At 47.5% G+C, this 25,021-nt stretch overlaps 1 protein-coding gene across 4 annotated transcripts in view; it reads right to left on the minus strand.

Annotated features, from left to right (window-relative positions):
• Dpf3 (double PHD fingers 3) overlaps positions 1-25,021 on the minus strand; it is a 274,033-nt gene that overhangs the window by 153,097 nt on the left and 95,915 nt on the right. For all 4 annotated transcript variants that reach the window (XM_032908086.1, XM_032908088.1, XM_032908089.1 and 1 more), the window contains exon 2: positions 1,504-1,664. In XM_032908086.1, coding sequence (XP_032763977.1) covers positions 1,504-1,664 — 161 coding nt within the window. The remainder of the gene's footprint in view (positions 1-1,503; positions 1,665-25,021) is intronic.

Consider the following 25,021-nt stretch of genomic DNA (forward strand, 5'->3'; position numbering starts at 1 on the left):
GTGAAATGATGCATTGTCCCAGATCTACTTCAAAATCATCCAGAGTCGGGAGAAAGGTGAGGACGAGACAGTTGCCTGCTGTGGAGCTTGGCGTGAGGAATCTGAGTTTTCTTTGCCATTATCTGAGTTTTACATAAATATAAAACTCTTCAAAACAACAGAAAAGGGTTGTTTATTATACTCATATAGAGGCAGGAGTGGCAGCATAGGCCTACAGATCCCAGCCCAAGAGGTAGAGGTGAGAGGATCAGGAGGAGTTCAAGGTCATCACTGGCTCCATATAAAGTTTGAGATCAGCCTGGGGTAAATGTGAGACCCTACCAAAACTAAAGGAGAGGTTTTACAAAGATGGCTTGGTCAGCAATGTGCTTACCATGGAAGCGTAGACCCTAGTTCAATCCCTAGAACCCATGTAAATGGACACACTTTTAATCCCAGTGCTGGGGAGGCAAAAACAGGCAGATCCCTGGGGCTCGCTGGCCAGACAGCCAAGCTGAATCAGCAAGCTCCCGGTAAAAGTGAAATCCCTGTCTCAAAAAACAAGACGAAGAACAACGAATTAAGGGAGACACTTGCATGCACATGTATAACACACACACACACACACACACACACACACAGAAACAAGTACATACACATACATGTGTATGCATACCCACTGCATACACACATATACATGCATCCCATGCACACATGGAAACAGGTATATACACATATATGTACATGCATGCACACGTGTGCACATACACCCACACACACACAGATACATGCACCCCATGCCTACATGGAAACAGGTATATACACATACATGTACACACAAAAATGCATGCATGCATGCACCTCACGTACACATGGAAACAGGTATAAACACATACATATACACACACACACATATGCATGCATGTACCCCATGAAGACATGGAAAGAGGTCTAAACACATACATGTACACACACACAAATTTAAACATAAATAAATATGACCACAGAAAAGTGCGTCCCTAGAGCTAGCTGTCTCCCTAATCTACACCATTGGGTTTTTATTCTATTCTTAGAAGCCTAGAAGATTAGATCACAGTCATGACAACAATAATATCCAGCATTTTAGAGCATATAATATGTTGAGTTGTTTATAGATATTTTCATTTAATCCTGATAAACTCCGTGTAGTAAATACTAAGATTATCCGCACTTCACAGATGATGAGCCTCAGGGACAGAGTTCTGATGACAAAACTAAGCCTCACCCACAGCTGAACACATTTACAGATTCTAGCCAACACCCAAAGATGGAAAAAGACTGCTTTCATTGGACTTCTTTGAGATAAATACCTCACATCGTCTTTGTCTGGTCTCTTGGATAAACTGTATGCATAGCTAAATTTCTCCACTGTGAGTATAGCTTTTCTAACTCCCAACCCAGCCCAGCTGTGTGGACTCCCAAACACCAGAGTACTCCGTCCTCCAAGCTGGAGCCACTGTGCATGCTGGGAGTTGCATGACTTACCTGGGCCTCGGTGCCTCTTCTCCATCCAGATGTAGCAGTTGTTCTGAGCCACCCCAGTCTGCGAGTCCAGGAAGGGGAGCCTCACGCTCCGCTCTGCACACAGCCTCGAGTTGTAGCTCCGACAGTGCTCAATGGCTTCCTTGTAGAACTGGTCCCCAAGCCTACAGGAGACAAGAGGGCAACAGAGTGAAACCAAAGGAAGTAGAAACACAACCAGGGGAAGCGGTCCCCTACCCTCTCTCCAGGAAGAAGCTGCATTTCTGGCAATCATGCCAATGAACACCAAGAGCCCCATCAAGGGACGAAATACAAATTGTCATCAAATCTCTACCAGATTCCATTTCCTGTCCCAAATCTACCAGGTCACTTAGAGATTCCTTTAAAGTGGGCCCCAAAGAACAAACCGCCAATAAGGGTGACCCGGCCCTGTCCTAAGATGCTAAAATGTCCCTGAGGTGGCACATTCTATAGCAATATTCTGCTTAGGACTTAGAGAGACTATCCAGCTGCCAGACTCCCCTCTTTTAGCATCCCCCACACTTTGTTCTCATAAGTTGAAAAGCACAACCATATTCCCATTACGACAGAGAATTTAGAATAAAGCATTTATGATAAAGACTACATGAGCAGAGGAGATGCCCCATGGAGATACAGCCATCGTTGTGAGAAGTGTGTAAGGAAGGACACGTGTAGATCTTCTAGGCCCACAGCTTAAGATAAATAACTTTCTCTGGCCAAAAAACAAGGTAAGAGAGGTATTTAAAATGGGGTGTGACACCCCACACACACCGAAATTGCTGAGGGATGGAAAGGAAGTCACTGTGTCTTTTAATTGTATGCCTACCACAGAGTCCACTGGGCCCTCAGTGCAGAGCCCCACACCCATGGTCACACAGCCGTGGTTAAATACAGTAGGTCACAAATCAAAGAGACATGATTGTGAGACAGGAACTCGTATATGGAAGGCTGATGTGGGTAAGCAAGCTATAAGACAGGTGGTAGTAAGAGAAATGAGAATGTGTTCTGTGTATAAAACTATCAACAAATAACAGTGAGGCCAGAAAGGAGGCACAGATATTAAGGGCACTCACTGCTCTCTCTTATGGAGGACCTGAGTTTGGTTCCTTGCATCTAGGTCAGGTGCTCAAACCACCCATAACTCCAGCTCCAAGGGACTTAATGTCCTCTTCTGGTCTCTACAGGCAAGCACATATGTGGCATAAACACACAGATACACACACACACACACACACACACACACACACACACACACACACATTTTAACTAAAAAATTAATATAATGATGATGACGATGACGACGACGATAAAACAACTCAAAGCAAGTCAATGCCCAAAGTTGAAGCCAAAAATAAAAGTCTATCCTGATTTGCAGGCTGGTGATTTGATTTAAACAGTTAGTTTTATGTCTGTGAATCTTTGGTATTCTTGGACAAGTGATGGTGTTTCTCTCTAAACATAATGTCAAGGCAAAAAAACAAACAAACCCACAAAACCTTAACAATGATATAATTGAGCAGATAAAACAATGAGAGAAAATACCCAACATATAAAACACAGGGCCATCCAAGACAAAAGCTAATAAAGAAACCCAAATACAACCCAAGCCCGGGCTGGTGAACTTGAGCCTTGTGGATGGAAAAGCATGGAGGCAGGAAGGGGAGGGTCATGGAGGCAGGAAGGGGCGGGACATGAACAGAAAGGGAGGAAGGGGAGGGACATGGACATGGAGGCAAGAAGGGGAGGGACACGGAGGCAGGAAAGGGGAGGAGCCACAGAGATTTGTGAGGACAAATTGGATAACTAAATCATTTGAAGCAACGTTAAAATATCTTCCCCAACAGAAATCCATTTCCTCTGGCCAGTCCTTTCCGCCCAGAGGTTGTACAGCAACCAAAACACACCCCGACCTTGGGACCAAGTGTCCAAACTCAGGGACCTGTGGGTAATAACTACACTCAAACCATAACAGGTATCAAGAGCTCTTATGTTGTACAACAGCCACCACCGTGCATTTCCAGGACTCTTCATCCCTAAAAAGCAGGAGCTAACAAGCATTAATCAGTAATTCTCTCTTCCTCCTTTCCCTAGTCCTGCCTACCACCACTCTGCCTGCCTCGATCATTCTGACTGTCCAAGTACTTCATATAATTTGGATCTTTTGAGGACGGCATATTGCACTTAGCATATTACAGCATTCTAGATCCATCCATGCTGTAATATACGTCAGAATGCCCATCTGTTTTAGACTATGTCTATTTCTATATCCCATACTGTTGGCTCATTGGTCAATGAAGTCCTGGATTGCTTTCATGCCATAGTCACTATGAATATATCTATACTGTCTATAGAAGTACATCTCAGTATCCTGCGGCCATACAGGTACAAATATCAAGCCTCTACTTTCAATTATTTTGAGTTCAGCCCCAAGAGTGGATTTGATAAACCATATGGAAATTCAGATTTCCTTTCCCTGGTTTTTTTTTTCCTCTCTTTTTTAAAACTATCTTTCTGTTTTTCACAGTGGCTGGGCCATTTCACAATCCCAGCAGCAAGATTTCTAATTACAGCACATTCCACACTGTTTGCTAGAAACCAAGGTTTGAAGCAAACCTTTCTGTCCTGTCCTTTTTTTTTTTTTTTTTTTTTTTTTTTTAAGTCAATGGGGTCAGGTTCTACTAAAGATTTACCATTACCATTACTAGTGTGTGAGTGTGGGGGCAGGGCACTGTGTGGAGGTCAGGGGTCAGCTTTGCAGAAGCAGCTCTGTCCCTCCAACGAGGATGGAACTGAGGTCGGCAGGCTTGCTCAGCAATACCCTTTATCCACTGGGTCATCTCACCAGCCCCCAACCAAAGGATTTAAAACAAGCATCTTACAACTGGGGAATAGAGCCATGGGAGGTTATGAGGTTCCGTGTGTTGCCATTTAATTGTTGGCAAGCCTCTGGGAAACAAACAAGGCTCCTCTCACTCTTCACCTCTGAAGATCCTGGTACTCTCACAGAAAGGCTAGCACGCACAGAAGGTGTCCTGGCAGTTACAAAATCAAACTACCATCAAATCTTAATAACCACACAGCTGGAAATGAACTGGGGAGGGGAGTTGAAAGCCCATTAAAATGCTATAAAATGGAATAGCACATAATCCGATGTAATCAAAGATACTAACAAGGGCCATGAGATTGATCAAAAGTGAAGAACATTTTCGACAAAGGGTTTGCCTGTGCTACGTCAGCCTGAATGGCTCTCCCAACTGAAGCAAAGCATCTCAGAGGACTGGCAGTTCAACCCACGCAAGATGACACAGCCTGTCCAGGGTCTCCAGCTGCAACCACCCACACCATATTGATGGGAACTGAGCAGAATACAAGACGACATGGTTTCCCATAGTCAATTGTTTGTGTTAAACGGGATCTTACCATGTAGCCCATGGTCCTGCCTCAGCCTCCCAAGAGCCAAGACTACAGGTATGTACCACCACTGATCTAGGCTCACCCAATGATCTTTTAAAAAAAGTTAACTAGTTCAATCTCGGAAATTCTGGGGGTAGGGGGAAATGGGGACATAAAATCAAGTCCAAAACGCACAGTAAAATTCACGTCTTGGAGGAAACCGGCTTTTCCTTCTTCCAGATAGACTTCTGGAAGCCAAAGAAACCCACAGTGAGACTTCAAGGTGGACTTCCCTGCCACGCTCTTCACTCTGAACAGCTTTGGTCCACACAAGAAAGCGAGCTTACTAAGAACAAATAGTGAAGTTGGCTGACGTCCATGCCTCACACGGAATGGAGGAGACAGGCAAAGAAAGCCGTGACCCAGTGCAAACAGACTTGATCTTAAGTCCTTTCCACACTGAGAACGCAGGTCAGTACTAACAGACATGCTGGGGGAAATGTGTAGTTTCAAAAGTGAAACCTTTGTATGAATGAATGAAACTTCTGATAAATATCAAATACAGAGCGGTGTCAGAGTTCTTGCCTTCTGCCTTTGCATGGGTTCCAGGGACTGAACTCAGGTAGCCTGGCTTACACAGCAGGCGCCTCTAACCCACTGTGCCCCAAAAGGGGACATCCCACAGCCTCTAGAGCATCATCGAGTTCCAGGGAAGTCATTTTTAAACAAACCGGGCACTGGCAGCAATTTGAAAACAAAAGTTAAAGCCATTTTTGAAGATATGGGAGGGGGGGGGAAGTCAACCTCTTGGATAAACTTAAGTGGCACTTCTCTGAAAGTTAATTAGCCAAAATCTTCACAGGGCTTTCTGCACACTCTAAGAGAAAATCAATGGCCAGGTCTCCCAAACCTGTGGAAAGCAATTTAAACAGAAGAGAGGACAAATGTCCTTTCCAATATGGCGTTTATAAATAAATAAATACAAAGTCCCAAGAGGAAAGAATCTCACCCCTCGGGTGACATTTGCATTAAAGCCATGGTGGGCAGAAGGAGCAGGGACAGGCTGGCAGCAAATGACTCATTGTGTGGAGTTGTGACCAGCATGCCCCAGGCTGGAGCAGGCATGGACCAGCCTCAGCCATCACCTGTCTTTACCAGACCATGGGGGCTAGATTACCAAAGCATGATTGATGTCTTGGGCCTGAGGAAGCTGGCACCAGGCAGGTTAGAGTGATGTCCTCATCAAGAATTGACCCCAGGCCACTAAAGGCTGCAATCAGAAACAGAAAGGCAAGACGTCGCTGGGCTCTGAAAAGCCTTCTAGTTTGGAACACCAGCTGCCGGGCTCTAGAGAGCTTTGTAAGGGGTGAGAGTCTGGTCACAAATGGACAGAGAGGCCCAGTCTAGCTCTGAAAACTGAATGTTCCTCTCAAGACACGTTTCTCAAGCGTGTCTGTAGGGAGATGAATTCCGGGGCCTGGAGGGCTCTCTGCTCCTCATCCAACCTCCTATTCTAGAGAACTTAGTCACTGGCTCAACCTCCTGTCCCCACCTTGAGATCATGCCCAGGTCCAACCTTCCAAGCAGACACTCGTCCTGATTGTCCCTGCTCATAACTAAGGACGTGTGTCACGTCATACTTCAAATGCATGCCCATCCAGGCATGATGGAATGTGCCTACAATCCCAGGATCTATGTAATGCAAGCAAAAAGGATTACAAGTTCAAGGCCACCCTGGGCTACATAGCCCATCTCTGTCTCCAGTAGGGGAAGGGGAGGGTGTTCAAATACCAAATTCCTCATATTCTGCCAAGAGCCTCTTCCCTCCCCAGTTCTCATTCTTTGGGGGGGGAAGCAAAGAAGGGGTCACTACTCCCCACCCACGTAGCCATTGGCCTAAGGCTCATCTCCTGCCCTCACCCCATCTGGCATGAGTTGTGTCACTTTCCAGAGTTCTTGTCTATTCTCTCATGTCTCTCAGGTCCCCTCTTGCTGTTACAGCAGGACAAGCTTGGCCTACTGTCTGTGCCTGTAAGAGGTAAGCAGGATTTGAGCAGCCCTGGCTGGTGACATGTTTGATCCCTTCCACCCCTCTGTGGTGCCTCTGCCCAGCACCCTGCCCGCACCATAGTCTCACCCACCCACCTCTCCCAGCCACGAACACACATTGAACTCATCTCCAGTGTACTAGCACCCTGCTCTTTGCATGTTAGTGTGTGTAACTGTGGCATGTTAGCATGTGTAGCTGTGACATGTTAGTGTGTGTAACCATGACATGTTAGCATGTGTAACCATGACATGTTAGCATGTGTAACCATGACATGTTAGCACTGTAACTGTGGCATGTTAGCATGTGTAACTGTGGCATGTTAGCACATATAACTCTGGCATGTTAGCATGTATAACTATGATATGTTAGCACGTTTAACTGTGGCATGTTAGCATGTGTAACTGTGGCATGTTAGCACATAAAACTGTGGCGTGTTAGCATGTATAACTATGATATGTTAGCACATTTAACTGTGGCATGTTAGCATGTGTAACTGTAGCATGTTAACGTGTGTAACTGTGGCATGGAAAGCTCTCTCTTCTCACTTAGCTTGGGATAAGCCCTTGAAAGCTTTGGACAGTTTTTGACAAGGGAAGGGAACCATTTCACATCCCTTGATTTTGTGCTGCTTTTAGAACACAGCCCTTGAAAGAAAAGCTAACCACTAGGTCAGACTGAATTACGTCACCCCACATGCAAAGAAAAGCTAACGTCCCGACCTGATCGATGGTATCTGGAGATATAGAGCCATGGAGCCTTTAAAAGTAATTAGGTCGTGAGGGTGGTGCCCGAAGAATTGGATGCTAAGTTAAGGAAAGAATAAACAGAATGGGCTGAGGGGATAGTTTAGCCCTGGTGAATGCCTGTCTTATAAGCACAAGGGCCTGAGTTCAATCCCCAGAACCTGCATTAAAAAAATGCTGGGCACAGTGGCAAAAGCTTCTAATCCCAAGCAAAGGCTGGCAGAGCAGAAATTCAAAGTCATGTTTGGCGGTAGGCCAAATCTGAGGCCAGCCTGGGAGAACCCCACCTCAAAACGTGAAAAGTTAAATATTCATCCCCATATATACATACTTGAGGACACAATACAAGAAGTCCACCACACTTAATAAGCCAGAAAAAGAGCCCTATTGGGAACTTGACCTTGCTGGCACCCTGATCTCCAACTTGAAACCTACAGAAGCAAGAAATAAATGTTGCTTGAGCTAGTCATCTATGGTATTTCATTACAACAGGCAGGACAGCCAGTGAATGACAGATATTTCAAACAAAAAAAAAAAAAGCTACTGGGGTGGGAGAGAGAGAGCTTCCAAAACCCTTTCTCCCCAGTCATTTTCTTACATCCAAAACATCAGCACTATCACTATCAATTTAAACATAAACTCAATGTTTAGCATGTCTTCCCTGGAGTGTTGAAGGTTGGGGTCCACTGGACTGTGAACCCCAAGAGAACAGAGAATGTATTGATGGAGCTGCAGCACACAGCTGCTCATGTTGAGCAGTGACCATTTCCCGGGGACACAGGCTCCAGGGTGAGGGAGGTGACCTCAGTCAGGAGGGCCAGCATCCCCTAAATCCTGGACTTGAACCTGAGGCATTCCCAACATCCAGCACAGAACCTGGTACACAGTCGGCATCCAGGAAGCTGTGCTATGTTTTATCCGACAACCCCATTCCCACTGGCCCAGGGGAGGAGGCATTTCCACTTGGGCCACAACCCATATACCCCATACGTGTGCTCAGTTCTCAGTGTCAGACGCATAAGGAAGTCCGCGGTTTAGAGGCCTTGCAGAGTTAGCAGGGAAGGGAAGAGTGTCTATAATTTCTCCCTTAGTGCTTGTCACCCGGTGCTTGGCTTAATTGCAGCCACCTGACTGAAGTCATCGTAGCTTCCCTCTCACCCATCCTGGCAAAAAGAAGTCTTCCTCAAACCTTCCCTTAGCCTTTTACCCCTTGGCACAGAACTCAAAGTGGCTTCCAGTGATGCTCTGCTTCTGGGTACTGGACCATATCACAGGCTCCCCACTCCTGTGCATTCCTTGCAAGTCGCACAAAGTATTCTGTAGGTCTGCAGAAGGACTTAATATACTAGAACCCAGAACACAGAGGCAGGAATACCTACAATCTAGTCTTTCCTGCCTCCTCTCCTTGAAGCTCAACCTGTGTTCTGCGACTTTGTGGCAATGATGTTGCCTGAGCAGGTCCTCTGCATGAGACATCCCACATGGAACCTTCACTAGTGATTTTGACGTGGTCAGAAACCCACTCAAATTTCTGACCCAAGCTGAACTTCTAACGTTACAGAGAAAGGAGGCTGGGATATGATGCAGTAGGACCCCTCCCTCCCAGAGCCTACGCTAAGTAGCAGAGGCCACACCTGAAGCATCTGTTGGTCTGTCCCGAAGCCCAGGGCAGAGACGGCCACACCGAGTTGACAGATGAGTAAGTGCACAAATTGAAGAAGCAACCAATCGGTGTTAATCTTCGTCTGATGATTTTTCTGCTCACAAGCAGCAGACAGCCTTGTCCGTGTGTCCAACAAAAATACTCATGTCCTTCCACACACAGTTTGGCTAGTCTGAATGGGATCGAGGCTAGCAGAAATCCTCCCTCTTCTAGGAAGGGTCCCAGGTTATCCTGCCCAAAACACTTAGGTTCCACATCCATGAGTCTACTTTTTTTTCCCTGTCCTCTGCTGCCTTCCTTACCTCATTCCCACTCAGTCAGACTATGGATGTCTTGAAGATGAGTCCAGAGGATTATACTCTTGCCTGTACCCAAACCATATGCATTAAACCAGTGCGAGTGTCTGGTTGGGCTGTCTATCAAAAGTCTATCAAAGATGGCTAGCCCAACCAGGTAGTAATGGTGCACACCTTTAATCCCAAAACTCAGTCGGGGGAGGGAGGCAGGCAGATCTCTGAGTTCAAGGCCAGTCTGGTCTATGGAGTGAGTTTCAGAACAGCCAGGGCTACACAGAGAAACCCTATCTCAAAAAGAAAAGAAATCAAACAAGCAAACAAAACCAAAAAAAAAATAAATAAATAAATAAAAAGCTAACCGGTCAAGGCCAGTATTCTAGCCCCTTCTTCCTCATCTTGTGAAACCTTTGTATATGCCTCAGCCCCTAGATACCAAACATTCTTAAAACTTGACTACAACACCCTTCCCCAATTATACATTAGCAACAGCAGTAGATTGCGAGGTTGAGCTCGCACCAATGGAATGAGACACACTTGCAACACTGTGTCAGGATGAAGGTTACCTTGCCAAGCTCCTTTTGTTTCTGTTCACGTGTCTCTATGCCACACCACCTATAGTCAATGCCTTCCAACACAGACCATGCCTAGATGGAAGTGTCAGTTGTGAGGTAAGCCGGAGTCAAAACCCTCCTCTGCTTGAGCACGGGGTAGGCCAGAGGACACCTGGCCTCTCCAGACACAGGAGCAGACACCTGACAACAAACGTCCTACAAGATCTCAGCCCCCTATGGTTTTTTGCCCTTGTCCTAAAAGGGAAGTGGGGGTCACCTTAGCTCTGCAAGTTCATTCCTTCACCAGAATCCAAGCTGCCTGCCGCCCCAGCAGGAAGTCACAGAACTACTGATGTCCTCACGTGTCTCATCGCAAAACAAAAATCAACAACAACAACAAGAGACCAAAGCAGTAAAGGAAGGAGACAGGAGTGGCTTGCTCAGCTTACACTTTGAGAAGTCCCTCAGTGACAGGGAAGGCCTGGGGGCAGGTGTATGGTTGTTGCCCATAGTGAACACACACGGTAAGGAAGCAGAGGGGGATGAGTGTCCCAGCTCAGCTGCTTTGGATGTCTGGATCCCCACCTAGGGAATGGTACTACCCATATAGAAAAAGTCTTCTCTCCTAACAGAATCAGTAAAATCCCTCACAGACACGCCTAGAAGCTTGTCTCCCAGGCGATTCTAGAGCCGGTCAAGTTGACAGTCGGTGTTCCTCATTAAAACCCCCTTTCTTTCTCCAAGCCTCAGAAGCCGACCTGTACCATATGCAGACATCAGACCTGAGATCACCCCCACTTGACAGGAAATGTACCTCCGTCAGGAATGCCATCACCTGGCTCTCAGAAAACAAGTAAGCCAATGGTTCTCAACCCCTGGGTGGTGACCCCTTTAGGGGGTCAAATGACCCTTTCACAGGGGTCCCCTAAGACCATGGGGAAACACAGATATTTACATTACTGTTAATAGCAGTGGCAAAATTACAGTTATTAAGTAGCAGTGAAAATAATTCTATGGTTGGGGTCATCACATCATGAAGAACTGTATTAAGGTGCCACAGCCCTAGGAAGGCTGAGAGCCACTGGACTAAGCAGTGTCTAAGCATTGACTCTCAAACTAGAGTTTGTTAAAGAGACCAATAGGCAGTTCAAGGCTAGGAGACTGGTTCTCGTTCTGACTCAGGAGGTTTGGAATGAGGTCCACACAGTTCAGCCCACTCTTCACCCCCAAGCACTCAGTGCTGAAATGTGTACCCCCTTGTCTCTAAAAGAAAAGGGCAAAAACTCTTTGGACACTGTGTTTTAAAGGCAGAGCGGAGAGGATCCACTGGCGTACTCTCTAACTCAGCCAGCTTGGTTCCCATTGGAAAACCTCAGGAAGCTACATCAATTAAAATGACAGCCCTGACCTGTCACAGGCCAATCCTCCAGAAGGCCTTGTACCTTGCAAATGTCCAAGAGGACTAATCAAGGCTTATGTATGATATAAACACTGACATTCTCACTCATTCAGCCTGTGGCTCTGATCTTCATGATGGTCCAGAACAGGTACACTTGGGGACAAGGGTGACCCTTGTTGAAAGTCACATTAGACAAAGAAATTGAACCCTAAAACTCATTGTGATTTCCAAGCCATTCAGTGGATGTTCAAGCCCACTAGACCTAATAAATCCCTCCTCCTGTGGTGGAGACTTTCCAGGGAGCTATTATGCAAAGCTGCCTAAGCAAGACGGAATTTATATTGAACCTGGTCATGATTTCTGAGCTGCCACTGGATGTTCTGATGACATACGCATCTCAGGGTTGAAGTCAAGGGGCTGCCAAGGACAGGAGACTGGAGGCAGTCTGATTCCTTCCAGTAAATAATGGGAAGGAGAAGGACAGTGGTACTCTAGGAAGAAAGGAAACTAGTTTCACTTGTACCCAAGGTTTACCTAGATGTGACAAAATACATCTCTCTGGGTTAAGAAATGTATAGAAGGTCACCAACTGTGATGGTTTTGCATATGCTTGGCCCAGGGAGTGGCACTATTAGAAGGTGTGGCCTTATTGGAAGAAGTGTGTCACTGTGGGGGTGAGCTTGGAGACCCTCCTCCTAGCTGCCTGAGGATGCCCACTCTGTCCCTGGTTTCCTTCAGGTGAAGATGTAGAACTCTCAGCTCCACCCGCACCATGCCTGCCTGAATGCTGCCATGCTCCCACCTTGATGATAATGGACTGAACCTCTGAACCTTTAAGCCAGCCCCAATTAAATGTTATTATTTTTAAGACTTGCCTTGGTCACGGTGTCTGTTCACAGCAGTAAACCCTAAGACACCAACTTTCATAGTCACACAGCAGCAGTAATACCCACTTTATATAGGGTGACTCATACCTGGAAATAAAATAGACCACAGCTGGGTATGGCCATGCACCTGCGATCCTAGAATTCAGGAGATAGAACAGGAGCAGCAGCAGTTCCTGAAGCCGGCCAAAAGAAAAGGAGGGAAGGAAGGAGGGAGGGAGAGGGAGGGAGGAAGGGGGAAGGAAGAATGGGAAATATACAGAGAAGGGAAGGAAAGGGAGAAGAGACAAGAGGAGAGGAAAGAGGAAAAGGAAAGATGTCTAGACTCCATGCTTCTCTGCTGAAACCCCAGCAGGATAGTGGATGTTGGCCTGAGTGTGATGCCACAGGAGTAGATCACCAATTAGACCATCCCCATCCACAGATGAACTGCCCAGCCCCATCTTTACTGCTGAAGACCCGAGCTTCGGTGCTGCCCTCCCCAGCAGAGGGAATCTGGTCTGGCATTTAATACAGCCATGACGAGCGTGTTCCTCCACAGTCAGTCCTCCACACGGCTGCCCAAGCGACCTTTTCAAAACAGAAATCGGACCATGACATTCTCTCCTTTTTAAATCCCTCCGAGATCTTCCCACTGCACACAAAATAAATCCAAACTCCCTGTCCCATGGCTATAGAGCCCCAGGCTGCTGCTGTCTTGTTCTACTCACCCTTCCTGCTTCCTTTCAGCCCCACCTTCCTCATGCACTGGGTTCCATCATCTCAGTACCTTTACCAAGGTGACCTCAGACCTCAGGGCCTTTGCATATGCTACCTCCCTAGCCTCACAGACTCCTCCCAGATCCTCTGGCTGGGGGATCCTCAAGAAGCCCTTAAATCAATCTATCTAGAGTAGCCAACCCACCTCACTCCTTCCTGACCCCTTGCTACCTCATATTTTAGTTTGGTTTTTATAACATTTTCCAGCATCGAAATTCTCTCTGCTTAGCCAGACATGTCGGTGCATGCCTTCAATCCCAGTACTCAAGATGTAGAGAAAGGTAGATTTCTTTGAGTTCAATGCTACCCTGGTCTACATAGGAAGTCACAGGACAGTCAGGAGTACACATTGAGACCCTGACTCAAAAGCAAAAAAAATTTTTAGTTAATAAAATAAAACCATCTTCGTCTTCTGGTTGTCTCTGTGCAGCTAAAGGTTAACCTCTGTGAACAGGGACCAGTCTCTTCCGAGCCCCTGCACCCAGCACAGGATTTGGACCCTAGGAAATGTTCAAGTGGTACCACTGAACAAACATGAAAAGATCTGGGTAAACTGAGTCAGAAAAGAGGTCCCCCCAAGAGGAGATGCCTGCCTACCACTGCTGAGCTGTCCCCTCACTTCTGACCCTCCCCACCCCTCCCCCAATCCTGAACACCCAGGAGAGCAGGCCTGTCTCCTCCTCTACCATCTCTACATGCATTTTGCTCATGGTCCTACGATGTCACCTTTACACACCAAACTTGGAGCAACTGCTGATAGATAAATAAATAGCGCCCATCTGTGGTAATGGTCATTGCTTTATATGCCCAAAGGGACAGTCCATGCTCAAAACCAGTGCTGCAAACCAGTAAATTCAGAAGACGGTGTCCACTGTGCCCATTCTATCTCTCCTCAAGGGCCTTGCTCCAAATTAACCCCCTCTAGGGTCCTGTGCTAGCTTACTGATCCATGTCCTTGTTCTGAGCCCCTAGCCCATGGGTAGTGCCAGGAGCACTGCGGGTCGGGGGTTGGGGAAGACTTGACAGGAAATCAATAGGAACTTGAAGGTTATCTGGAGGGCACACACGCCCCACCAGGCACCTGCTGGGATAGGATTTGTGGTCCTGACCTCGCTTGGGGGCCTCTGCCCTCCTGTCAGAGTTGGTTAAGATCAGCTGCAGAAGCAAGGCCCTGCACTCCAAGTCATCTTCAGGATGCCCTTCTAAGGGACACCCAGACAAAGAGGTCCAACGCCTCCCGCCTGCCACCAGGTTCAGCAGTATTCCACGTTCTCCTCATAGGCACCTAAGAAAATCCTCTCCAGCCTTCTTCCACGTGCGTACTTAAAATTGTCAAGATCTATTCTGAAGCTTGGCTGGATGTAAAGGTGGGCTATCCCTTCTTCGTGGGCCTAGTTTCCCCATCCTCTGCACCCCCTGCATCCCCTGCACCCCTATCCTCATCTGTCTTTTTCCTGACACCATATTCTCTCTCAATCCTTTCATCTCTTAAAGAGTCGCTTAACACACAGGGTAGGAACAGAGTCCTCAGCCCATGTCTCCAAAAGCCGGACGTGAGTCTAGGGTAAAAATAAGAAGGGCCTAGGAAATAGTTCTCTGTAGGGAGTTCAGTAAACACCTTTGCTTTAAAAGCCAATGTGTTAGAGCACACACGCTGTAACCCCAGTGTTGGGGAAGCAGAAACAGGGTTTCCCTGGAGCTTCACCAGCCTGCCAGTTTGGCAAAACCCAAACCCCAGGATCTTTGAGACATCCCATCTTATCAAATAAGGTGGCGCTGATCAAGAAAAACACTCAACATCAGCCTATGGGCCCTACATGCACATGTGCACACATCCATGCACAACTGCACACATGAACATAAAGGACAGTTACACACACACCCAGTGTATGTATGGATGAATGGGTAGATGGTGGCAATAACAGCACTGGTGTCGCTAGTGCTGACTGAGTACATAGTGTGTGGCTGGTGGTGTTCTATAGGACTTACAGTAATATTTCATTTAATCTCCTTCAACCATCACCACCACGACCTCCACCACCACAACCTCCACCACCACGACCTCCACCACCACCACATCCACCCCCACCACCTCCATCACCACCTCCACCACCTCCACCACCACCACCACAATCATCATCGGTCCACTATACAGATTTGCAAACTGAGGTCCACAGAATCCTAAGCAATTTGCCTAGGGGCACAATTGGCTCTGGGAAGATGCAAATCCCGGAGACAGAACCACAATAACCACAAGAACCTACTCTTTCTTGGAAGCACTAAGTTTTTGCTGAATAACTTTAGCTTTTTTACTTCCTTCGTGCCTCAGTTTCTCACATAACCCAAAATCCCAGAGCTGCTTCTCATAACTGAGAGGGTGGTTGATTGTAGGAATTCCCATAGACCATCAGAGAACTACCTACGGAGGCATTCATCCCAAGGGCTCTAAAGGCCTCACATCTCCTCAGATGTGTCAAACGAATCCTAGCCTGAGCTAAAGAGGCAACTCAAATGTGCCAGCGTTCTAGAGAGGGGATCATCAATGACCTGGTTATGTTTTATTTTTTAATTGTGTGTGTGTGTGTGTGTGTGTGTGTGTGTGTGTCTGTGTGTGTGTGTGTGTCTGTGTGTCTGTGTGTCTGTGTGTCTGTGTCTGTGTGTGTGTGTCTGTATGTGTCTGTGTGTATCTGTGTGTGTGTCTGTGTCTGTGTGTGTCTCTGTGTGTGTCTGTGTGTCTGTGTGTGTATCTGTGTGTGTCTATATGTGTCTGTGTGTGTCTGTGTGTGTGTCTGTGTGTGTCTGTATGTGTCTGTGTCTGTGTCTGTGTCCGTGTATGTCTGTGTGTCTGTGTGTGTCTGTGTCTGTGTGTTTCTGTGTGTTTATGTGTATCAGTATATATGTATACACACATATATGTACATACACACACACATACACACACACGAGCACATTTGCACATCTGAGTGCGCATGTGTGTCTGTCTATGTGTGTCTATCTGTGTGTGTATATGCTCATGTATCCCTGGCACACGGAGGTGGAACTAACATTAGATCATCAGTCTGGACTCTTCATTCAGGGCTTCTCACATGAGTGTCTGGAAACTGTAGACCCTGACTCAAAGTCCGACCCACTATATCATAATACGCTTTAAAAAAATTCATTGTAAATAAAAGTTTTATTGACAGAGTCATGTATAGAGTTCCCTGATCCATGGTTTTGTTTTTCACAACCCAAAAATATTCAATAAAAATTCTATAAATAGGCAATAAGTTTTCATTTGTAGGCCATGCTGAGGTGTGTGGTGAAATCTCGGCCAATCCAAGACACGAATCACCCCTTTCTCTAGCATCCCTCCCTTACACAACGCTAGCTTGTCGATTGGTCCCTGTCACACCACCAGTTATTGCCGTCCCAATTAACATATTGGCTGTCACAGGGTCCATATCTACTTATTGTTCTAACTCACTTATGGTTCCTGTGGTAGATTAGATTTCATCATGGCTTTTAGTCACTTCCTTTCTCGATATTGTCGAGTATTAGACCAGAAGAAAGTTAGAAGGATGTATTTGGGTGTGCAGTTTGAAGGGATGTAGTCTAACTGTGGGGAAGACCTGGTGGCAGGGGCAGGAGGTGACTGGCCACATCCCTTCACAGTCCAGAATCAGGGACAATGGATGCTGGAGCTTGGCCCACTTTTCCCTGTTTATTTGGTCACAGACCTCAGCACGCAGCACAGGCAACAGCGCCACCCCCATCACAGGGCATCTCTCACCTCTCCTCCCCACCTGCTCTAGAAGCTTCACGCAGGCAAGCTCAGGGCTTTGTCTCCTAGGGGAGCCTAAAAGCTCTCACCATACCCACTATTAACCATAATAGGTACACGTGTGTTAAGAGGGAACCACAGTATATACACCCTCTAAGGCTTCAGACATCCATGAGGGAGTCTATTGTGGTTTTGAAAGAGATGACAAAGCATAAAAACTTTGAAATATTTCCCTGGGCCTTTGCAAGCAAAGTTCACTGGCTCCTGACTTCCAGCATAAACCTTAAATAAGGCAGACTCTTCATCTTCACAAGGAAAACAAAACGAAAAAAAAAGGAGGTCTAAGAGTCATACAGCTTAAACAGATAGTTTTACAATTATCTCAGCTTGGTACAACTTAATAAAAACCCATAAACACAGCTAATAACAAGGAAAACACGCAGTAGCTCACCCTGCCTATTTAATAATCATTGTTAACTACAGCAAGCAAAACACCACTGAAAATTAATTTTTTCCCTAGGCTCCCCAGAAAGCCTTTTGTCATTTAGGAAGTGCTGCCGACCAGTGGGTGAGAGGATGCTGGTCACAGCCTCAAGGCCCTCATTTTCTCCTGGTGACTGGAAGACTGGCTCTGAGGTAACTGGAAAATGGGTGTTACCCTTCCCCTGGGGTGTCCTCCTAGAGCTCAGGGATGTCTGAGAGATATTACCTAAAGCCTCCTTGTCCCTCACATGCTACAAAAAGTGCCTAGGAAGAGCGACGTTTGGCTTGGGGATTGGTTGGGGGCAGTTTCTGTACTGGTTCCTCCCACCTTGCCTAGCTATGCCCCCTCCCCAGAAGTGATCAGGAGGTATGCATGGCTCCTGGCAACCTGCTGTTCCCTTCCTTCCTTCACTCTACTTTGTGACAGGGCGAAGCAAACTTAGTCACTCTGGGTCTTCAACAAGGCTCTCAATCTCTGGGCCTCTGTCAAGCGGAAGGACTTAAGACATATTCCAAATGAAAGGATGTTTGCCAAGATGCGCTGGTGAGGCAGGCGATGGGAGGCGGGTGGGGTAACGCAAGCCAGTCAGTAGTCATATCCCTAGGAACACAGGAGCTGCGAGGTCCAGTGCTTCTCAGAATCATGGCGGCTGGACAACTCCACAGTGTAACGGCTAATCTTGCTTGTCAGCCCATCTACATCTGGAGTCACACACAGCACACTGTAAGGGCACTCCTGTGCGGGGTCTTCCTCATCGGATTATTTGAAGCAGGAAGATCCACCCAGAATCTGGTGTCACCCTCTGGTGACCAAGATCAAAGATCACGGAAGATGGAAGCCTTGGTTTTGCCTGCTTGCCCTCACTGTCACTGGCAAGTTCATTCAAGCTGTTGCTGAGGCAATTCCTTCAACGACACCAGGACCAACACTTTCGGGAGCCCAGTATAGACTGAGGACCAGCAGCCCTCCAGGAGACCTCCAGGGCGCCACAGACAGATTGAGACTGCTGTAACATCCAGCTCCACGGACTGACCAAATGAGCTGAATATGTGTGTCTGTGTGTGTGTGTGTGTGTGTGTGTCTGTGTGTGTGTGTGTGTGTGTGTGTGTCTGTGTGTGTGTTTGTGTGTCTCTGTGTGTGTCTGTGTGTCTGTATGTGTCTGTGTGTGTGTCTGCCTTTGTGTGTCTGTGTGGGTCTGCCTGTGTGTGTCTGCGTGTTTGTATCTGTATGTGTCTCTGTGTGTCTATATAAGTACATATGTATATATGTATATGTGTATATATGAATATATATATATATTCATTCTCTCAGTCCTATTCCTTCCAAGGACCCCGACTAAAACACATGTAAAGAAAATGGTTTGCACAGAAGAGTCCCAATTCACAGCAAGGTCCCAGTACAGTAATTATTCTTTCCCTCTCAAAAGTGCTCTTGCTTGGCTGATCGATAATTAGGTCCCTCCAATGGCAGATCTGTCACCCCCAACATCCAGGAGACAAGCAAAAAGAAGGTCCCAGAAGAACTGATATGAGTGAAAAACTGTGCAAGGCAATGGAGGGGGGAGGGGAGGAGGAGGGGGAGGGGCAGGACACTAAAGGAAGAACCAAAGGAGGAGGCCTGAGGATCTCAAAGACCGTGGCCTCCAGCACTGCCCCACCACCATCAATATCTCCCAGGACAGGTTATCTCTGGAATTTACGCTCTCTGATAATTACCTTGCAGAGGTCCCACTTATCTTATCCAAAGAATCTGCCAGTTGCCAGACACACAAGGTTCTAGTTAATTCCATCCCCACTGCCCTCCACCCCTGTCTGCCGCCAGCTCCTGGCTCCCTTCCTCTTAGCTGCCTCTCACTTCTAACCTCCCACTTCCTCTGACCTCAAAACTGCATTTGCATCTCTGGCCCAGGAGGACATTAAGGGTAGAGGAGTCTCAATAACCCCTAGCAGGTTTCAGGGCTGACGAAGGAATGTGATAGGGAGGGGAAGTCACTTACTGATAAAAATGAGAAGCTGAGGCAAGGCCTAGAGAATACAGACCATCCCTAAGGCTCTGTGGGACGGAGAGCAAAGCTTTGGGCCCAGGGATCTGCCCTTACTCTTGTTTCTTTGTCTGCCTAATGCTATTAGGTCTGGTTGGTTTTCTTTCTTCTTTCTTTCTTTCTTTTCTTTCCTTTTTTCTTTCTTGACAGGATACAAGGATGACCTTGAATTTCTAAACCCCATGCCTCCACCTTCCAAGTGTTGGGATTACAGGCGTGCACCACCACACCCGGTTTTATGTGGTACTGGGGACAGAGTCAGGGCTTCCCAAGTGCCAGCCGACCACTCTGCCACCTGAGTTACATCCCAACCCCACACAGAATGTGGTTCTCTCATCTCACTGGTGCTTCAAAGGCTTCCTCCCTTCAACCCTCTAAGGATGCCCCTAGAGGCTCCTCCCATAAATGCGCTACACGTGTGACTGACAGCTCTTCAGATGCATGTCTGACAGCCAACCGTGAACCACTGAAAGAAGAGCCCTCGCATACAAGCACGACCCTTGATAAGGAGGAAGACATTCACTCACGGTGGCCCAGGTACTGTCCTATGTCTCGGAAACAGGACAAGTCATCTTTACAGCAACTGCAGGAGAGAAGCCGCCACTGTGCCACACACACAGAAGACGCCGAGATCAACAGCGGGATCCAGGGGACTGGAGCCGTTAGCAAAGATCATCGGTACCTGTCCAAGTCAGGATTTGAACCAAGCGCTCTCATCTCGAATTCTGGAGTCTTTACCACCACGCACCAGGTTACCTCTCCGGTTGGTCGAGAGCAAGAGCTGGTTCTACTCCCACACGTAGGCCATCGTAATGATCGCCGATAGCTAATGATCACTAGACTTGTACAGATGCTCTGACCTTTCCACCTAGGAATTACATCCTGGGGGACGAGCATAGCCAGCCCCACCGTGCATCCCTTGTTCCCATAAACATGAGCCTAGCCCTGTCTCGGGACCTCTGAACCCGCACCGACCCGGCCCAGGTGGGCCTTTCTCTCATCTTTACCAAGCTGGCGACTGCTTGCTTGGGGTTGGCTCTCCACCGCAGGACCTTGCCCATTCTTTCCCGTCACTCAGGGTCTACAGTGCGCTGTGCCAAGTGTCAGGCTCAGTTTTATTCATGTTTATTCACCATCTTTCTTCCCCTGTAAACACATGAGCTCTCCGGGAGAAAGATTGGCCTAATTTATTCACTCCTGTGCTCCCAGTAGCTATGACTGGTTTCCAGCCGACAGTGAGCAATCAATGAGTAGTCACTGGATAAATTGTTTAATGTCTCCACTGAGTCTTCCGCAAGCCGTACTGGCTACTCTCACGTCCACCCCTTTATCCGTTCCTTATTTGTCCGGGAGCCTCAGTACCTTCCCTTTCTGCTAAGGACTAGGGGCAGGAGGCCCGCTGCTCCTCTCTGTGAGGTTCGGATCGTTGTCTTTCTCATGCCCTTTCTACAGATGAGGAGATTGGAGCTCAGAGAGCATATGCTTCTAGCTCTCGATCACTCTCCCATTCTGTCTCCAGATCCTTGGCATCCATTTCTGGCCTGCACTGCCTCCAGCAGAATCCCCTAGTACCTCAACTCTCCTCACACATACGTCCCCAAACTGTCTATGGCCTTGGACTCATCTCTGAACCCGTCTGCTCTCCTGTCCTCTCTGCCCTGTCTCCTAGGCCCCTCTGGATTCTCCATGACTCCTTCTTCCCCTGGAGATCAGCCACTTGCCTCCTTCCCCCAGTGACCTGGCCCTGCAGCAGATACCAGGAGTGAGAAGGAGCAGAGTGTTTATTCCCAGTCCCCTCCTTCCTGGTTACCGTGGGGTAGGTGTATCTGTTTCCCGCAGGCCATAGCTCTGCGTCTACAGGCTGCTATTCCCGTCATTCTGTTCCCTTTGCCCTAGCCCTTGGGTTCTGCATCATTCCCTACATTGGTCCCTTGCCCATGTCTTTTAACAGTTCTGCTATTAAATAGGCCCTGGTTTGCTCCATCTGAACCTTCCACTTTCTGCTGGCACCAAGACGCTCCAACACACTGACGTCACCCCTCTTCCTGAGCTCCTGCAGTCCCCTAGCACTTCTGTGGCCTCTCCCACCACTGCTCACTGCAGCTGCCTCTACTGAGCTCTCCTCCCTGGCGAGGATTGGCATGTTCCTCTAATGCCTATGTATAAACGTTCATTTGCTGGTGTGAAGGTTGCTCTGTAGCCACAGCTCTGTGCCTGGGCTCTAACCACCCTGTTGTTAAGACTATAGGAAAAGTGGAACCCTATATAGCCCTGTGGAGACTACATCAACCTGTCTGTCAATTACTGAAATGGAAGTAGAGACGTTGGGATTCAGCACGGGGATCCTCCTACACCAGGATCAGTCCTCCTCCATGTAAGGTGCTAAGGGACCCTTCAGATGCTATGCTGGTCACTCAAAGCAAACAACTTTTCAACAATCACAGTGTCTTAACTTACTGAGAGGCTACCACATGAGAAGCTGGGCCTTGGCCTGTCGCTCTCTTCCATTCCGAGATCACCGAGGCTCGGAGAGGTGAAGAAACTGAACCAAAGCAGAACCAGGAGAACACCTGTCAGTCAAGCCAACAGACCTCAGACTCCACAGTGCCACCTCCACCGGAGGGAGCCAGGGGCTTGAGCCCTATATGCATGCAGGCTGCTCCTAGGTCACCACCCATGACCACGAGGCCAGCTGAGGCAGGATGAAAGTTGGGAAGATGGGTGGTTAGGTCTGTGCTGGCAAGGTCGCGCTGTCCACACATCGTCTGATCCTAGTAAGTCCTGGTCAGCTGACGTGTCCCACTGCTCCTCCCTCTAGAGACTTCCAGGAGTCATGTGCTTACCCCAGGCACACTGATCTCACAGCACAGCACCATGCAGACCCAAAGCCCTCTACCTCGTGTCCAGGACAGTCACAAGGAATCTCCCAGGAGTAAGAGACACAGTGGCCCAGAAACAGGAGGAGGCTTCATGCAGCAGTCACTGAAGACCAACTGACCTGACCCAAGTCTCCTCACGCCCCTCCTACCCCACTCCCACCCCAACTCCAGCCAAGGATCAATGACTTTCAGACTTTATCTTCTGGAGCAATAGCAAAAATACGACATTTCTAGTGTCGGGGGCCATCACTGGAGGCACTTGTGAGCGTGTGTGTACAACACACAGAGAGAATACACTGCCACCCCATAGACCAAAATAATTCCTATCTCAGCCTTGGCTCTCTCTCATTGGCTCCCGAAGTACCAGCACAGCATAGCCATCTGACCTTGCTCCACATGACTGCTGGTCGGCTCATTACCCTGGGGATCCTGGCACTCCCAGGACTCAGCAGCCTGCTCCAACAGACTACCCCACCCTCCCACTGTGTCCCTATCTGTGAGCCTGACAGAACAAAGCCAAGTGGGACTAGCTGTTTGCAGGGATACCTGGTGTCACATACCTCAGAGCTATGATGGGGATACGAGATGGGGATACGAGGTACCAAGGGGCACCTTCCTTCTCCCTCCTCTGTCTAAACCCTTTAGACTATTGATTGGTCTTTAGAGTAAAAAATTACTGCTAAAACACAGAACTGGGTGTCAGGGGCTAAGATGTCGATCAGTGTATAGAATGCTTGCATACAGAAAGCTGTAGATCCAATCCCCAGCACTGCATAAGACGAAAAACGGGGGTGTGCACCTATAATGCCAGCATATGGGGTGGGGGAGGTTTAGAGGTAAGTTCGTCAGAAGTTCAAGGTTCTTCTCAGCTGCGTGAGAGCCGAAGGCCAGCTTAGATCACAAGAGACACTGTTTCAAAAAAAAAAAAAAAAGGTTTCTGGGCTACTAGAATTTAAACACACTCACGGAGATCAAAAACACTCTCTGCCCCGTTTAAACACCGCAAGTGTAATCCCCTCTGAAGACAGGGTGGCAGACATGATTAGACCCAATTAATTTATAGAGAAACCAAGAAAAGAAGGAAAATCAATAGAATCGCCCTGCTCTGACCACTGCTGCAAATGAAGTCATAACTTGACGGTGATTTTGGGAGAAAAGCAGCCCAAAGTGTCACCCGGCAGCCGTAAGGCCATTTAATAAGGCAGCAGCAGCCCGTATGGACTGGCTGGGTGAAGATCACTGAAGCTGACAAGGCACTCTTGGGGACAGAGGGACAGAGGAAGGGAAGAGACGGCTGAGGTCACTTGCTTTCTATTCATCATCTGCCACGAGCCTCACTGGCGGTAAATTCTCATCTCGCGCAGAAGTGAGACATACAGGAAAGCGAAATGCAGGAAACAGGCGTACTCGCAGCCAGTGCATTAAGGACACTGACAATTTCCACACAGGCAAAGGCCACTTGGGCTGCTGCTGCAGCTTCACACTAATTTTATCTCCAGCCTCACTCTCAACACGTCCATCTCTCTGCCATATCCAGGGAGGAAGGAGGGAAGTAAACAAGCATCGTCCTAGATGGCCAGCAGGGCCCTTCAAAGTATCTAGAGGGGAGCCCCAGGGGAGAGAACACACTAAGAGAACAGTATCCCCCCCACGCACACGTGCTGTCTGCACATCGATATATGTCGAGGAGGATGCTGGTAACTCCAACAAGAATATACTAGGACTTAGCCAGGACACACAACAGTAATCCCAGGACCCAAAGGTCGGTGGAGGAGATCAGGAGTCCAAAGTCCTCTTCAGCCATATAGTAAGTTGAAGGCCAGCTGGGGCTGCATGAGACCTTATCTAATATAATATGACAAAGAGTGTTTGTGTGTGTGTGTGTGTGTGTGTGTGTGTGTGTGTGTGTGCGCGCGCGCGCATGTATATATATGTGTGTGCATATACATGTGTGTATACATGTTTATATAATGCATGTGTGTGCGCGTGTATGTGTATTATACATAATGTATGTATGCATACATGTGTATATGTATATGTTTATATGTACATGTGTGTGAGTGCATATATATATATAGGTTGTATGTGCATGTATACCTGTGTATATGTGTATATGGATGATACTTAATGGTTGTGTGTGCATGTGCACATGTACATGCATATATATATGCATATATAACATATGTGTGGGCATTTATGTATATATAATGTATGTGCACATGTGTGTATATGTGTATTTATGATATATTGTATGCATGCACATGTGTATATATGTATGCATATATGTCTATATAATGGATGTATATGTACATGTGTATATATATTGTATCTGTATGCATGTGTATGTGTATTATATATATATATATATATATATATATATATGGAGAGAGAGAGAGAGAGAGAGAGAGAGAGAGAGAGAGACGCCTTTCACTATAGATTGGGTAGAATGGAGTAACGAAGGCAGCACCGAGATCCTCATGCCCATTAGAGTAATCACTCCATTGTCGGACTAAAGTCCCTTGTGCCCACATTGCTGTCTCTGCACTGAGTTCACGGAGAAGTCTAGCCTCCACATCATTCGTTCACTCATGAGGC

This window comes from Rattus rattus, chromosome 7 (genome assembly GCF_011064425.1).
Source record: "Rattus rattus isolate New Zealand chromosome 7, Rrattus_CSIRO_v1, whole genome shotgun sequence".
Classification (NCBI taxonomy): domain Eukaryota; kingdom Metazoa; phylum Chordata; class Mammalia; order Rodentia; family Muridae; genus Rattus; species Rattus rattus.